Source organism: Branchiostoma belcheri, unplaced genomic scaffold (genome assembly GCF_001625305.1).
Source record: "Branchiostoma belcheri isolate BF01 breed outbred unplaced genomic scaffold, Haploidv18h27 scaffold3, whole genome shotgun sequence".
In the NCBI taxonomy this organism is placed as follows: Eukaryota; Metazoa; Chordata; class Leptocardii; order Amphioxiformes; family Branchiostomatidae; genus Branchiostoma; species Branchiostoma belcheri.
In genome coordinates this window covers 7,069,898-7,088,175 of record NW_017803909.1, presented here as the reverse complement: position 1 = coordinate 7,088,175, position 18,278 = coordinate 7,069,898, and the positions used below count along the sequence as shown (strand labels likewise).

The following is an 18,278-nucleotide window of genomic DNA, read 5'->3' as shown; positions in this document are numbered from 1 at the left end:
ATTTTTTTACCTTCAGCCCAGGTTCATGACCGGATTTGGGGGGAGAGTGATCGCAATTTAGGGCGTCCAGGGACAAATTTTTCACTTTCAAGCCTTTAAAAACGCTATTTCCCACATTTTAAGAGGCAAATCATGGAGTTGAGGGTGGTTGTCGATGATCCTTCAAAGGATGTTTTTATATTTTTACACAAGATATTTGTCAAGGTTTTAATTTTTTCCGTCACATGCCACAAAGTTCTTGCCATTGACGGACAAAAACTGGTGCTGGCTAGAGCCCTGATACATCCAAGTATTATATTTCTATTTACAAAGGTATTCACGGATCGGAAAGGGAAAGAAATGAGCGCATTTAACCTCTGAAGTTATTATAGTTAACCCTTGGTTTAAAATCAATTTCAATCGATAGAATCGTCTGCCCAAATTGAAAACGTCTAAGGCTCTGCAGCATATTGATTTTGGCACTTAGTAGCGACTTCCGTCAACATTTAATTTTTTAAGCTCTCAAAAAGATTCGAATCACCTATTTTTTGTAAAACGACCAATTTTGGTCGTTTAACTCCAACAGCAGAAAAATATGCTACGATATGAATTAGTATAATGGCAGTAGATGTTACAGTAGTTCCTAGCAGCTGCACACTTCATAGAAGGTTGCGTTACATATTGAATTGTATGGGACCATTGGAGAGAATCTACTGGCCTCCGTAGCAGGCTTATAGAACTGGAGGTTTGGTGGTCTTCGGCTGTTTTCTGATTAGCCCAGTTCAAAAAACGGGGGTAATTCAACCACGCCAGTTATGTCTATACGCAATCAGAAAATAACACATAAAAGCTCCCAAACCCCCAGTTTTTTGCATGCTATGGAGGCTAATCATCTACCAGGCTTCGGAAGCGAATGAAAAGAGTAGAAATTGGCCAGATAGACAGATAATATGTCGGGGAGAGTTGGTCCCCTAATAAGGAGTACATTTGCCGTCTTGCGAATCTACTCCTAAGCGGACTAACTCCCCTGACATATTATCTGTCTATTTGGCCAATTTCTACTCTTTTAAGCCGCTTCCAAAGCCTGGTAGAAGCTAACCGTTGAGGTCGCGAAGCGACCGGAACATACATGTATGAAAGATTCCTTAACTGGTTTCGATTGCTTGAGCTCCAAGGTCCCTTACTCATCTAGGTATTCCAATGATCTCAATAAACAGTGATCTTTGGCTATTGCAATTGGCGCGAGCAAGCCAGAGATTCCTGACGGTGATGATATTTGAATGATAGTTATGTATATCTTAATATTGGTGTAAGTGCTATGTATCGATATAAACAGGTTATTCTCTTGTTTTCTGTGGCTACATGGTCCAGATTGTATGAGTAGTCACCGGTGTATTTCTGTATATATAATCTTCAACAGTATCGTCTATAACTCTGCATTTACACTGATTCTTGCCTTCACATATTAAAATTTATAAAAGAATACTTTCTTTTCTTCCAGTATTTTTACAGCTCTGATTCATTCCAAGTTGAAAGTTCGCGTCGAGGCTCTCACGTCGGCATGTTCCACATCTGCCATGCCTTCTGGCAGAGGACTAGGATTGCAAATGTCACGATGTGCCGTACGAGTCAATGCGGACCGCTGTGAGGGTTGTTCGTGATGCGGCGGTTCTTCAGGTCGATGAAGAGCTGCTTCATGTGCTGGCGGACGGCGCTGTTCATGCCGATGTAGATGATGGTGTTGACCATCCCCTGCGCCATGCCCAGAGCCTCCACGATGAAGAACAGGGTGGTGTTGTAGCGGGAGACCAGGAGGAGGTGCGGGGCGAAGTCGCGGACGATGGCGTAGACGTGGTAAGGCAGCCAGCAGACGATGAAGCACAGCAGGGTGACGATGAGCAGTTGGATGACCTTCTCCCGGTGATGCTGTCTCTCCGGCGGCAGGTGCCCTGCCTGGCCCGTCTGCGGGCGGTACCAGATGTGCAGGGCGATGCGGATGTAGCAGAAGCACATGATGATCACAGGCAGGACGAACTCCAGCAGGAACAGCAGCATGTAGTATGCCTTGTACCTGGGGAGAAACCACATGTTTTACTTTTGATAAAGAAAATTAAACTGTTCTCCAACTCACCAGAAATTTTCGATTGAATCGCTCAGTCTTTTTTTATTTGCAATTCGACATGGATAATACAGGACATGGTGGTGAGGTACTCTAGCTGTAGCTAATTTTAACCTCACCACCAGACATACAGGTACATACAGCTATCGACAAAATATATGACAAAACAACAGTGAACAGCAAATGGGTGGAAATGGCAACACGGTGATTATGGTAATGAATGATAATTAATGGTAAGGAAGAACATGTTTTGTAGGCGTAAATCTAATACAAACCGTTTAGTATCAATAACGTAAGTTTGGGTGATTGTCAAAATGTCATAGTTTGTATCTGGGTGTAAATCGGGTGATCCTCTAAGTAAAATGTTATTGTTCGGACATGTTATGTACATCAAAGATAGAGCCTACCAAGTTCTGTAAATTGGCCTTATTTCTTTCAATTTGTTAAGTGATTTAAGTGACCGAAGTTAAAGCATCACATGATGAGAGTACGTTAAAGGTTAAAGTTTTCATTGCACGTAATCTTCCATAACAACATTTATTGCCGCCAAATCATTACATGTATGACGAGCAGTTTATGTCGACACTACGTATCATTGTACATGTGTTGCAGTAGATAACCATTGAAAATGACTGCGTGAAGTGCTAAAATTGCCAGGCAACTTCTCTGAATCGATTAAACAAGAGGAAGGATCCTTCGTTTAGTCATTGAAGGCTATAGTTGAATACACAGAAACGATTACGTTTGGTCATTGAACGCTATAGGTAAATATGCCGAAACGATGTCTCATAAAAGTAGTCTTCCACATTTTAATATCAAAGCTTCTTCTGCACAAGAAAGTCACAAGAGTCTGCCAAATATACAAAGGATACAGAAGATACTCAACCGGCCCAACTTTCGAGAGCAGCTGACAACAGTAAACAACTCCTAGCTTTGACCTCAATTTCTCTGGCCATGCCAGACCTAACCACTCAGATATGTCATTACGCCCACTAAACTGGTGAAATGAACAGAACTTGGCCAAAGTAGGAAAGTTCAAACATCGCCTGTTCTGTCTAGTCGCATCTCTGGGCTGGTGCCACAATCGATTGCCTGCACCTTCTCGATCGCATACAAAAGAGAATTTGCGTGGCCATAGGTTATCATCTGGCCTCCAAGTTAGACCCCCTTTCCCATAGACGAAATGTTGCCTCTCTATCTCTCTTTTACAGATATTTTCATGGCCATTGCTCTGCAGAACTCACCCAACTAGTTCCACCACTCAGAACTTTTAAGCGATCTACTAGGTTCTCCACTAGCTCACACAACTTCATCGTCCAAATTCCTTGTTCGAAATCATTTTACAGTGACAGTTTCTTTCCCCGTACGACCAAGCTTTGCAATTCCCTCCCTGACAAGTGTTTCCCACCAACCTGCAATCTACAGGCTTTCAAATCAAACGTTCACCGCCGTCTCTTGACATAGCCATGTTTCTCTCATTTTCTAGTTCAATGCCGATCGAGAAGTGGTCGTATAGGCCTTGTATTGAACCATGCCGTTAAAAAAGAGTCCAAACTGGACCAGAATGTTGAAGTAGAAAACTATTTTTTTTCAAAAATATTAACCAAGGACTAAAGCCGTGTTCCCCTTATTTTGGGCCTTCGCTGTGCATCTCGGGTAACGTTAGCCCCAGAGCAGCAGGAAACTGTAATTTATTCTCCACTTCGGCGCCTAGAAAATGATTTTCTTTATGGTTTGTAGTTTACATCTCACACAGAGATGTGTGAGAGATTTACATCTCACACCGTAAACGTTGTCAGATGTAAATCTTTAGATTAAGACAGTGACGATAGAGGCGGCATGTATCACACCATCGAGTACACCACTCAACGGCACTTAAGTTAAGGCCGACTGGGGGGCGACTGCGATTAGCCCTTGAAATTGGAATAGGCAATGAGATGTTATCGTCTGTGAATAGACACAGATAAACGACACGTGTAATTTGCGACGATAGCTGCCTCGCACAAGTAATTACCAGCAATTTGAAGAGAAGTCCCAAATGCAGGAACAGCAATCTTCATGACATATCACATTAGCACGCAGTGCATCGTAGTAGAAGGCCATGGAAAGCCAATTCCCTAAAACATTTTGAGTGAAAACTTTCTGCAGTCTTGCTTTTACAGGCTATTTGTGAAACGGTAGTTACGAAGTGCATCACTGTACAAGGCCAAGGAAAGCCCATTCCCTAAAACATGTTGAGGGAAAACTTTCTGCAAACTTTCTGTAGTCTTCCTTTTGTAGGCTCTTTTTGGTTACGAACACATCGGAGACGTTGGACAACCAACAGGATGATGTACACAAAACGATAAGAAATGGTACGTCGGTGAAGGTTAGACATCCAGGAACATAAGATACGGCAAAAACACAGTTACTCATGCAACTGGATATGATTACTGTTACTCAAGCAACTGGATATGATTTTGGAAACGGTCAGACTGGCTGCATCAGGTAGCATCCACCACCTGTCTGCACACGTTTTCTAGTGTCACCGACGAAATGTAGTGGTTTTTTTATTATTATTATTATTTTATTTGCAAATTCGACATGGACAATACAAGACATGGTGATGAGGTACTCTAGCTATAGCTAATTTTAGCCTCACCACCAAACATAGAATACAATTACAGTACATAACAAAAAACAGAGAACAGCAAGTGGGTGGGATGGGTCGTTAAGTAGTACAAAGAAATGTTTAGTAGGCTATATAATAAATCAATCAAGTACAAACCGTTTGGTGTCAACAATATAAGTTTGAGTGGTTAGCAAGATATTACAGTTTGTATCATAGTATAAATCAGGTAATCCTCTAAGTAAAATATCACATAGTGGTTGCTACCTGAAACGCCTGACCGTTTCCAAAATCATATCCAGTTGCTTGAGTAACTTTTTTTTTCGGCGGAGAAGAAATGATCTTTGATAGCTTACATCGGTTCCAGTCGAGTCGGCCAGATCTGTCCGCAGAAGTTGGATCCGGTGGTGGTGTAGGGGAACGCTCGGGAGTAGACGGCGACGGGCACGGCCAGCAGGAGGGACACCAGCCACACCAGCAGGATCTGCACCACCAGGAACTTCCGAGACCCGCTGGTGTCTTGGTTCGGCAGATGAGTGAACATCGTCCTGTACCTGTTGTAAGCCAGATAGGGAAAACTTTCAAGATGCTATCAACTGCTTAATATGCGTGCTGCGTCTTGTCTTGTCACGTTATCTGTGTGCGTCTAAGATCTATACTTAGGATGCGGTAAATGCTGACTTAGTGGAGATATAGTGGAGGTACGTTATGGGAAGCCAGAGTACCAAAAGGCCATAATGTGTAAAAACGGGTCAAAGAAGACCATTATTATCCTTCCTCTCTTTGGTACGTTTTGCGGATCCAAGTGTAGTTATCTGATGGCGTTCTTCCTGTTTTCCTTCTACACTAAATGCTAAAAGTCACGGCAGCCAGTTGCCTACGTGCGAGATGCAGCGGATTCTTGGAAGCACAGTCGAGGTACGGGCGTGCTCTGCAAGCAAATCACGTCGCCACGTTTGAATATTCCCTTTAGTGTGAACCAGACCAGAACGGTGTCACTTTTGTAAGACCCCCATGGCCCAGACGGGTGTGGGTACAGTACGAGAAATACAACTTTGCTTTCCTCCAGGGCCTATACTGTTGCGACATTTGTCAATGACGACAGTATTTGTAGGATTACTTTTTAGACATACTGGTAACTAGAAAGGCCGACATTTGATTTGGAGCAAATGTAGCGGATGGCTTCACCACATTTTACTACATGGCAGGGAAAGAAGGAAAAATACAAGGGAAAACAATTCTTTAAATTGATATATCTATAGTATGAAATGACAACAGTTGGATAGCTATACCTACATTATTGGGTAGGATTTCTAAATTGCATAGTGCATACTGTTGATTTTCAACATAAAAAAAGCGTTTATGCCCCACATTCCAATGCTGGAGAAAGAAAGCTTGACCTACCAAAACACTTGAATGCAGTTCATAATGTCAACATGGCATGGCTTTGTAGAGGTGTTAATTGAGTTAACCCAATCAAATCCCAACAGCCAATCAGCAAGAAGAAATATAGGAAAGCTGCATGCCTATTGGTTGCTTGCTCTGCATGACATTCTGATGACTTAAGCCTAAATATGGTAACACACTGCTATAATACATTTTCTATAACACAGCCAAAAAGCTCAAATAAAAACCATTCTAAAAGCCTGTATCATAACAATTAAAAAAAAAACCGCCTGGGGGTATTTACCCACTCTACCTTCATGCCAAATTTTATGTTATTTGGCCCAAAAATGAAGGAATTGAATCAATTTAAAGGAATGACAGGAAAATGAGGAGAAGGAGAAGAGGAGGAGGAGGAGAAGAAACATGAGGAAAAACAATATGTCTTCACGACATAGTGGTGAAGCCATAATGAATTGGAGAGGCTGGGTAGATTCTGCCATCCAAAGTTACTCGTAATAACGGCGACACACTTAGTTCTCATTGACGCTTTCCTCTCGGTGGTGGCTTTACCTTTAAAAAGCATGCTACTCAAATCTAACCATTGCACTTCATGATTAACCTAATTATAATCAAGTCATAATTCCCTTAGCTGCAGGCGCTAATGATAAATCACTGGGATTACAACAAGCATATAATGAGACCTTGCCCTTAATCCCGGATTACGTTAAGGGGGTAATTCCTTTGCTTTTTCGTGACAGCTTAGTTTCCTACAATTATTAACTAATGAGGAAATAACAGTATTGACAATGCGATGTGATTAGAACTCCCGGTAGGCAACTTATCTTTACCGACAGCCGTGTTCTGTGATGTCTCTATCAAATGTATAACCAGCACTCTGTACTTAGTTGTGATTAAAAGTCTTTTCAATTCTGAAGCTAATTTGACATGGCATGACTTCCTTCAACGACGTTGATTCACAGTCCTCGAAGCAGCCTATAACCGTGCCAATTAGCATTAACTCAAAGAGCCTGTCCCAATCCCGAGTTCTTTAATAATAACTGCCACTTGTATTCCCTCACGTCAACAAGAGCTGAAACTACGGCACGCATTCTATGAATTACGAACTTGAGCTCAGCTAGAAATATTCCTCGTGTAACGTAATTGCCCTTAGGCGAAGTATGTAAGACAAGATGTTACAGGAAGTATATGCATATCTGTCATGAGTGACGATAGACATGCTTCAGTGATTCAAATATTGGTGAGGCAGCAAACGAATACATGGTGCTCAGCCCGTCTACAATGCAATGGGCCTCTTGGGTACAAACACTTACACTGTACGTAGTTCTGCAGGGCGTATTGTAAAATCAATGAACACGTAGTTTTTGCACGAAGCACGATCGACCTTTTGTAAACTATTACATTCAGCAAAGGGAGGTGTGAGCGAGAAATGCTCGCTGGCCAGAGGCCATCATCACTTTTACAGCTGAAGTGCGAAACTATTGCATTTTTCCCACTTCAGAGAGGATAGAAGTTACACCTAGATCTTATCGCGTCAAACCCTAGAGGTAATTGAACCATGCCCCAAACAACATGATAGCCCTACGATCTATCTTGCTGTGTGCCCTGGCAATTCATCCATTCCTTGGGATCAGCATATCTATCAGGTAAAGATATGTTCAAAGAAGTGTAAAGCCTGACGGAGCAGTGTATTTTCGCTAAGGCGTGTGCCACAGAGGTAGTGTACAAGTTATGTACTACTTTGGCTTTCGTGCTTTTAAAAGTATTTTGTCTGAGACAAAATAATTTTAAACCTACATTTAGATTTGATAACAAATTGTCATGCTTGTAGCATAATCATCATTGCAACGGATTTTTTGCCACATTGCTACAGTCGTCGTTTTGGTACATTGTAGAATTATTTTCCTTACATCATCGGGGAATACCCCTAATTCCGCTACATGGTAGAGGAAATTTTGGCTGAAGCCTTTTCGCTACATGTTAGAAGTCTTCTGGCTACATGTCAGAATTCTTTTGGCTACATGGCAGACGTCTTTGGCTACATCGCAGAAGTCTTTTAGCTACATGGCAGAATTCTTTTGGCTACATCGTTAGAAGTTGTTTTTTTTGCAACATGGCAGAAGTCATTTTGCTACATGGGAGGAGTCCCTTGGCTACATGGTAGAAGTCTTTTGGGTACATGGCAGGTCTTTTAGCTCCATGGTAGAAGTCTTTTCGCTACATGGCAGAAGTCTTTTGGCAACATGGTACATGTAGAAGTCCTTTTGCTACATGGCATAAGTCTTCTGGTTACATGATAAGGCTTTTTGCTACACGGCAGAAGTCTTTTCGCTACATTGTAGAAGTGTTTTTGCTACATGTACATGGCAGAAGTTTTTACATTATATGGCAGTAGTCCTTTCGCTATATGGTAGAGGAATTTACGTTACATGAAAGAAGTCTTTTCGTCACATGGCAGAAGTCGTTTACTACATGGTACAAGACCCTTCGCTACATGGCAGAAGTTTGCTGGCTACATGGCAGAAACTTTTCTCTACACGGCCTTTTCGCTACATGGCAAAAGTCGTTTGCTACATGGTAGTCGTGTCTCATCCTTTAATGTATGTAATGATTATATAACCTCCAATAGCGGAAGCGTAACCTTTGTTCAATTTCTCCTGTCCTAAGTTCACTATGATGGATTACTTGTACATTTCTTAAAGTTAGCCTGGGGACATGAATGTGCAAATATAGATTGTTATTAGTCAATAGCTCCCGTGGGTAGCAGTTCACTGTAAAACCAATATACGAGTCACTCGAGTGTTTCTCACCTCGCTCTTAAGGCTGGGGTATTCACTCTATCATCATTCTCTACACGCCTTTAATACGTACATATGACAGGGAATTAAATGATGATCGGCGTGTGTGAATAATGGAAACATACAGCGGGAAGGACAGCCGGCTACTAATGAAAAGGTGAAGGTAGTTTCGAGCAACAACTGTAAAGGTTGAATATGTAATACGCGCGTGCCTGCTGTGTAAGGCCATGTTGATTTGTTATGGATGACATCCGCGCGCGCATGAATTTTCGGCCGTTTCCAAAAAGAAAAAGTTTTCAACCATACTGTAAATCGTACAAAACAGTTGCAAAATGAGCAAAAATATACCATAAGTTACAAAAAAATTAATAAAAACTATACCAATGTCGTAGAATGCCAAAAACAGTACAAACGTACAAAACAGTTGCAAAATGAGCAAAAATATACCATAAGTTACAAAAAAATTAATAAAAACTATACCAATGTCGTAGAATGCCAAAATCAAACGAAAAAAGACGAAATTGTAAAGAAATGAACTTGAAGACTAGATTATTCGCCAAACCATATTCTGTGCCATTTGCTCAACCCTCATGACCACGTAGATTTCATAATGAAAAGAACTTTTTTTTTGCAAAACTTTTTTTTTATTCGCACGCGCGCATCAGTTTTTGGGCTCCCGGAGGATGTCATCCATATAATCAAATCAACATGGCCTAAGTAATGTCATGTCATAACACAACGCGTACATGTTAAGTTAGTAGATGCCATACTTTGTACACTGTACAATTGTTGCGCAATAAAGTTATTTCATAAGCGACATCTTCTGCGTAAACATATACACCCCTCATTACATACGATTAAGTCATGTCGCAGGCTTGTGTATGATTTTCATGTAGCTGGGCCGCACGGTTGCGGGTTCGAATTTCGGTCTACTTACTGAATCAAGATATGCACTTTTTTGGGGTGATGCAGTATTTCATTGGGGACGGTAAACCACAGGTCCCGTGTTGAGGAGAGCCACACCACTAGCTCGTTAAAGAACCCACCACACTTATCGATTACATACGAATCTACTAATGAATAAACTCCCTGGCACTATGATAACTACCAACACAGTACAAATAGCTTTCATAATAATACGAACCTACTGTGCTGCAGTTTGAGGCTGTTTATCGGTTCCAGGAAAACAGTTCTGCTGATACTTTCACCGATATCAGTCCCCAACTTGAGTTCGTGCTATCGGCAAGAGACGCAGAGCACAGTCATCATCTCACCTTGTAATCTCTCCCTCCAGACGGCCATATATTATTAATATCGATTCAAAGTCTCATGGTACTTTTCTAGTCACTGATCATTGACGAAAACGCCAGAAAGATATCGTTATCAATAGTACAAATCTCCTGCAGAATATATATACCACCTTTCCAGGAGTGAGGAAGACATTACCAGAAGACTTTTATCGTAGGAAACGGCGTAGCTTTGAGCTAATAATTCTGCAAGGCAGACAGTAAAAATGTCACTTTTCTGGTAACTGATTATTGACTAAAAAGCCAGAAAAATATCGTTATCAATAGTACGAATCTCGTACAGAAGATGTATATGTACTACCTTTCCAGGAGTGAGGAAAACATTACCAGAAGACAAACTAGTAGGAAACGACATAACTTTGAGCTCATAATTCTCCATGGCAGACAGTAAAAAATTCTCTGGGATCTCGTATATGGCGATGGGGATTTGGGTGGTTAAAAAAAGTGAAATCCTTTTCGTCTGGAGGCATTATTCTTGATATTGGTTTCATGGTACTTTTCTAGTCACTGATCATTGACGAAAACGCCATAAAAATATCGTTATCAATAGTACAAATCTCCTGCAGAAGATGTATATGTACTACGTTTCCAGGAGTGAGGAAAACATTACCAGAAGACGATTGCCTTAGTAAACGGCGTAGCTTTGAGCTCATAATTCTCCATGACAGACAGTAAAAATCCTCTTGGATCTCGTATATGGCGATGTGGATTTGGGCGGTTTAAAAAAGTGAAATCCTTTTCGTCTGGAGGTATTATTCTTGATATTGGTCTCATGGTACTTTTCTAGTCACTGATCATTGACGAAAACGCCATAAAAATATCGTTATCAATAGTACAAATCTCGTGCAAAAGATGCATACTACTTTTCCAAGAGTGAGGAAAACATTACCAGAAGACTTTTATAGTTGGAAACGGCGTAGCTTTCAGCCCATAATTCTGCAAGGCAGACAGTACAAAATGACACTTTTCTGGTAACTGATTATTGACTAAAAAGCCAGAAAAATATCGTTATCAATAGTGCAAATCTCGTGCAGAAGATGTATATGTACTACCTTTCCAGGAGTGAGGAAAACATTACCAGAAGACAATCTAGTAGGAAACGGCATAACTTTGAGCTCATAATTTTGCAAGGCAGACAGTAAAAATCCTCTGGGATCTCGTATATGGCGATGTGGATTTGGGCGGTTAAAAAAAGTGAAATCCTTTTCGTCTGGAGGTATTATTCTTGATATTGGTCTCATGGCACTTTTCTAGTCACTGATCATTGACGCAAACGCCAGAAAAATATCGTTAGCAATAGTACAAATCTCGTGCAGAAGATGTATATGTACTGCCTTTCCAGGAAAGAGGAAAACATTACCAGAAGCCCATTGTCGTAGTAAACGTCGTAGCTTTGAGCTCATAATTCTCCATGACAGACAGTAAAAATCCTCTTGGATCTCGTATATGGCGATGTGGATTTGGGCGGTTAAAAAAAGTGAAATCCTTTTCGTCTGGAGGTATTATTCTTGATATTGGTCTCATGGCACTTTTCTAGTCACTGATCATTGACGCAAACGCCAGAAAAATATCGTTAGCAATAGTACAAATCTCCTGCAGAAGATGTATATGTACTACCTTTCCAGGAGTGAGGAAACATTACCAGAAGACGATTGCCTTAGTAAACGGCGTATCTTTGAGCTCATAATTCTGAAAGGCAGACAGTAAAAATCCTCTGGAATCTTGTATATAGCGATGAGGATTTCGGCGGCTAAAAAAAGTGAAATCCTTTTCGTCTGGAGGTATTATTCTTGATATTGGTCTCATGGTTTCTAGTCACTGATCATTGATGAAAAGGCCAGAAAAATATCGTTATCGATAGTAAAAATCTCGTAGAGAAGATGTATATGTTCTGCCTTTCCAGGAGTGAGGAAAACATTACCAGAAGCCCATTGTCTTAGTAAACGTCGTAGCTTTGAGCTCATAATTCTGCAAGGCAGACAGGTAAAAAAATCTTCTGGGATCTCGTATATGGCGATGGGGATTTGGGTGGTTTAAAAAAGTGAAATCCTTTTCGTCTGGAGGTATTATTCTTGATATTGGTCTCCTGGCACTTTTCTGGTAACTGATCATTGATGAAAACGCCAGAAAAATATCGTTATCAATAGTACAAATCTCCTGCAGAAGATGTATATGTACTGCCTTTCCAGGAGTGAGGAAACATTACCAGAAGACGATTGTCTTAGTAAACGGCGTATCTTTGAGCTCATAATTCTGCAAGGCAGACAGTAAAAATCATCTGGGATCTCGTATATGGCGATAGGGATTCGGGCGGTTAAAAAAAGTGAAATCCCTTTCGTCTGGAGTATTATTCTTGATATTGGTCTCATGGTTGAAATTGATCATTGATGAAAAAGCCAGAAAAATGTCGTTATCAAGAGTGCAAATCTCGTGCAGAAGATGTATATGTACTGCCTTTCCAGGAGTGAGGAAGACATTACCAGAAGACTTTTATAGTTGGAAACGGCGTAGCTTTGTACAAATCTCGTGCAGAAGATGTAAATGTACTGCCTTTCCAGGAGTGAGGAAGACATTACCAGAAGCCCATTGTCTTAGTAAACGTCGTAGCTTTGAGCTCATAATTCTGAAAGGCAGACAGTAAAAATCCTCCGGGATCTCGTTATATGGCGATAAGGATTTGGGTGGTTAAAAAAAGTGAAATCCTTTTCGTCTGGAGGTATTATTCTTGATATTGGTCTCATGGCACTTTTCTAGTCACTGATCATTGACTAAAAAGCCAAAACAAATATCGTTATCAATAGTACAAATCTCGTGCAGAAGATGTATATGTACTGCCTTTCCAGGAAAGAGGAAAACATTACCAGAAGACAATCTCGTGGGGAAACTCTGGGAAACATCTGGGATCTCGTATATGGCGATGGGGATTTGGGCGGTTAAAAAAAGTGAAATCCTTTTCGTCTGGAGGCATTATTCTTGATATTGGTCTCATGGCACTTTTCTAGTCACTGATCATTGACGAAAACGCCATAAAAATATCGTTATCAGTAGTAAAAAATCTCGTGCAGAAGATGTATATGTACTGCCTTTCCAGGAGTGAGGAAACATTACCAGAAGACGATTGTCTTAGTAAACGGCGTATCTTTGAGTTCATAATTCTGCAAGGCAGACAGTAAAAAAATCTTCTGGGATCTCGTATATGGCGATGGGGATTTGGGCGGTTAAAAAAAGTGAAATCCTTTTCGTCTGGAGGCATCATTCTTGATCTTACTGCCACTAGGTATTGGTTGGATTGGTGAGTGCCATTGAGGTGGTTTTAGCGGTTTCGACATGTGTGTATCAGAGATAAAGGTCATTCCCTACGTGATAGTGCTGGATGTAATGGTTAACGTCCAGTAACATGTTTTTCTCTATAAACGACACTGAAACCCAGCGGTGCAACACGGTCTCCGGAAATAAAATGCACATTACTAGGACCCAATTTTCCATGGCTTCCTGTCATGATGTGAAGATTATGGTTAAGTCTCTCTGCTATTTTTCTGTCGGATTATTTTTTTGCTGAGAATATAATTTGATTCGATACAATCATCACTGTTTTTGTTTCGAATCACATCAGCAAGATAGTGTCCTTATGACGATCTCAGGAAACAATTATTTACCGTCGTGTCCAAAATTCTCCATTACGTTCCCACTATCCCCTACCACGAGAAAACAATTTTACTACTTAAATCAGAGAACCCACATATTATACATGTAGATGAAGTGGGTAGATTCGTCTTCCACTGCCTCAGAAGAAGAAGTCCAACCCAGCAAAATTAGTATCACGTATGTTGTAGAATGTAGTGTAATGTTAGACGTAGTCTCTCATACCATTGTACATATTTTCTTTTCTTCATACGTGTTGTTTGTACCTGCAATTAGCCCTCGGGCATGTATTTGCAATACACTTTCTATTTATTTTACATTGATTGCAATTTCAAGCCTTATAAACGATACAATCCAGCAATAACAAAGCATGCATTTGCAATAAACTTTCTAATGTTTTATATTGATTGCAATTTCAAGCCTGCAAAACGATACAATCCAGCAATATTATAAACAATATTATAAATAATATCCAGCAATTGTATTTGCAATAAACGTTCTAATTGTTTTACATTGAGTGCAATTTCAATCCTGCAAAACTATATAATCTAGCAATAACAACGCATGTATAAGCAATAAACTTTCTAATGTTTTATATTGATTGCAATTTCAAGCCTGCAAAATGATACAATCCAGCAATAACAATGCATTTATTTGCAACAAACTTTCTAATCTTTTATATTGATTGCAAAAACATCACCACTCTACCTCCATGCCAAATTTCAATATTATTTGGCCCAGAAATGAAGGTGTTGAATCAATTTAAAGAAATGGCATGAGGAGAAAGAGGAGAGGAAAAACAATATGTCTTTACCACATAGTGGTGAAGCCATAACAATATGTCTTCATCACATAGTTGTGAAGCCATAATAAAGGCCATACCCTGCCCACGCACTAGCATTTATGTAAGGTCAACAGCATTATTTAGTGTTCCCTGTACGCGGTACGCACCAACTAAAGGACTTTGGACCAGACAAAACGTCCTCCAAGCCTATCCATACTGAAGCTAATTATCTGACTGTCTGAGCCTTAGAGATTTAAAAGCTCTATACAGGTCGGCAATATGGACCGCTACCTGACCTAGTTTCCTGGTTATATATACCTCATATGTTAATCAGAAATTTGAAAATTCCTGACCCATGGTTGTAATGAATAATTAAAAACGTGCACTGAATTACTTAAGAAAGCTGCATGCCTGACCTAGATATCTTCGTGACTTGAAAAGGTCTTACCCATGATGACGAAAATAAATTAAGAGCGTGCACGCCTGACCTGAATGTCTTAGAAAAACACTTATGTTTGGCACTACCTGACATCAGGTTGTAGTATTTGTTCATTGAAAAGAAGAGTTGCTGCCCATTGTACGTACACATGGGAAATCTATCGAACGTCTTTGAACAATATAAGAATAGATTGAAAAATGTGTATCGTTTGACCTGTTACGTCGTAGGAATTTTTTAAAAAGCACATTTGAATACACTCAGGCAGAATCAATGACTGACCATTGCCACGAACATTTTAGAGAAGGAAATCATTACAGCTACTGAAGTGTTCATAGTTCCCGATGGAAATTATTAATTTGTGACGAAATGGCTAATGTTGCTTATGACAGTGATAAAATAAACGCATACTTTTCGGACATGTTTTAAGTAAATTTCCCCACTTCAGATACCTGACAAGTAAAGAAAAATTTGTATTCCTGTTAGCCTTTGATAAACCGAATCCAACTACTCATACAACCTCATACATGTGTACAATTACTGAGAAGCGAGAGGAAGTTGAAAGGACTAAAATACATTAGACGTACATATGTAACAGTTATATGTATTTGTATATGTATATGATTGTCAAAAAATGTACAATAAAGGTCTTCATTCATTCAATTAAAACATAATGCGGCTCACCTGTGTACGGCGATGAGCAGCAGCGAGTTGGTGGAGACGTAGAGAGACGCCATCCGCAGGTAGTTGATGACGGCGCAGATGGTGTCTCCGTAGAACCAGGGCCTCTCGGCGCGGACCACGTAATAGTCGATGATGAAGGGGACGCACACCACGGACACGATGAAGTCCGAGAAGGCGAGGTTCGCGATCAGGGCGTTGGTCACCGTCCGCATCTTCTTGTACATGACGATGGTGGCCATGAGCAGGATGTTGCCGATGCCGCAGGTCACGATCGTCGCGACGTAGATGGTGCCCACGAAGATGCTGGCCGCGAGGGAGTCCCCCCGGTTGTAGGCCAGGTAGTCTTCGCTGATCTTGTAGCTGCAGTTGTCCTCGCTCTTCCCGTTTATGGAGACGATGTCGGGGCCATAGTCGCCGTACGTGTCCCAGATCTCGCTGATGGTCAGGTTGGTTTTCGCGGCTTCAGCCATGCTGACGCTGCTGCTTAGACTCTGGCAAAAACCCCTCTGGTCCAGAGAGGCTGACGGAAATGCTAATCTGACAGGATACACCGTGTTTGATGGTACCTACTCAACAGGGAAGAGTTGCTAAATCTGTATTCTAGGTCGGCGTTGTTGACTGTACCGCCAAGTCTTCCGCGCGGCTTGGTGATCAGCAAATCTGGAAGGATTCATGGGATTGCTGTTAGCGTCACACAGTTGTTTGCATAAACGTGGGAATATGATATGCTTGGCCTAATATGGACATGGCTCGTGCTAGGGGCGGTCTGTTTATGACAACTGACGCAAGCGTAACCTTTAGGCGAAGATTTCCTTATCTCGTCGAACAATACTGGTAGGTTTCAGGAGTGAAATGATTGTGACCCAACACACTAGAACATTAACTGGTTTTTCATCGGCACCGCCAGCACATAATTACTGATATCAATGAGCACCTCACCTGACAACTCATCATCTTTGTATTAAATACCTAGCTATAGGCACATTAATCTATATATCCACACAACTAATGTCATGCAAGAATGAACATATAGTAGATAAAGTTTGTAGATATGTTACTGTGTGTTTTAAGATGAGAGAAGAAACAATGGTTATTAGCAGATAAACAATAGTACACAGTGTTATCTTAATAGATAGAATTTTGATATTTAGCGTTTAACTGTAGCATTGTTAGAGTCAACTGTTCTGTACTTATGTCTTACATGCTCTAGACCACATATGGTCACATGTGCATATGGACAGGAATATGCAATAATATAAAGATTCATTTCATATAAACATTTTTAAACAACAGTATCTGCCATATGTCTTTTCAGTCTAAATTCAGTCTAGTGACAGTTGATACTGTTGTACTAAAGTTTTAAACATAGACTATCCAGCTATTTGCGCTTTCCAATTTTCTATGGTTGGTATTGTTACTAGTAATTTGCGGCAGTACAGTGCGACGTATTGCTGAATTTATGAATTGGCACTATACGTATGTACTGAGTTCTTGAGTCATGGAGCTTCGATCGGCAGCCTGGGTGCCGTCCTCCAGAGTTATACCACCGGCTCTGCATTGTCGCTAACTACCATGGACTACTGAGCCTAGAGCCAAATCAGAGCCTTGGAGGACGTGATTTTTTTATCTTTTTCTTTGAGAACAGGCGAAAATCAATGCGCGCGCGGATGTCATCCATAAAATCAAGTCGTTGTGGCCTAAAAGTCCGATAACAACTGCCGTCTGTTCGTTCAGTGCTAACGACCCTGACCACACGCTGACTGTCGCCAGCCTCCCAGGTCGGCTTCCCAGACTCATCTATTTTTACTCTAGGGCTTCGGAAGAAAGAAAAAAAGACTGGCAGTCAACGTGAGTCCGGCCCACGTGCTAGCTGTATTATGTTGATTCCTTCATTCAGTTTCTGTCAGTTTCCGCTGCTTTTAACGTAATTGTAACGCCCCCTTAGGCACAGCCTTGAGCGTGTTCCATGTAAAGGAGGTAGCTATATAGAGCGGTCTTGTCATGCGGTTAGGATCAATCCAACGGTTCTGGTTACAAATGGCAGGCCCCACTGCTGTGTCCTTCAGAAAGGCACTTAAAACCGATTTCCTCACTCTGCCCATGTGAAAATCGGTTCCTAGCTTAGGTTAGAAACGTCCTCTTGTATGGAACGTAAAGAAGGAGCTTAGATGTTAGACAAACGCCTTACTGTTTTTTTTTATTGTCAATTTGCACATAAAAAAGTAACAGTATAAAATGAAATTATATACAAGCAAATATATGCTGGAGAGCCCAAGAAACCTGAAAGTTTGTCTAGTGGACTCTCCCAAATCCTATTAATTTTACGATCTCTTATTTACATACATTTATTACATTTACATTTAACTTGCAATGTATTAAGGGACAAGCAAACAAATTAACTCAAAATAGGTACAAGATAATATAAAGTTAACACGGCGAATTAAATATCTAAACAATAAAGTAAGACAATCAAGAACATATCATATTGAACAAAAATAAATTTACATTAGTCAAATC

General features: G+C 40.6%; 1 protein-coding gene across 1 annotated transcript; it reads right to left on the bottom strand.

Annotated features, from left to right (window-relative positions):
• Positions 1-1,457: 1,457 nt before the first annotated feature.
• Positions 1,458-16,413, bottom strand: LOC109473484 (prokineticin receptor 2-like). Its single transcript, XM_019773345.1, has 3 exons — positions 15,762-16,413; positions 5,063-5,260; positions 1,458-2,050 (listed from the first exon to the last, which is right to left on the bottom strand). Exons 1-3 carry the CDS (start codon positions 16,229-16,231, stop codon positions 1,609-1,611), a joined length of 1,110 nt encoding a protein of 369 aa, XP_019628904.1. The 5' UTR covers positions 16,232-16,413; the 3' UTR covers positions 1,458-1,608.
• Positions 16,414-18,278: the final 1,865 nt, after the last annotated feature.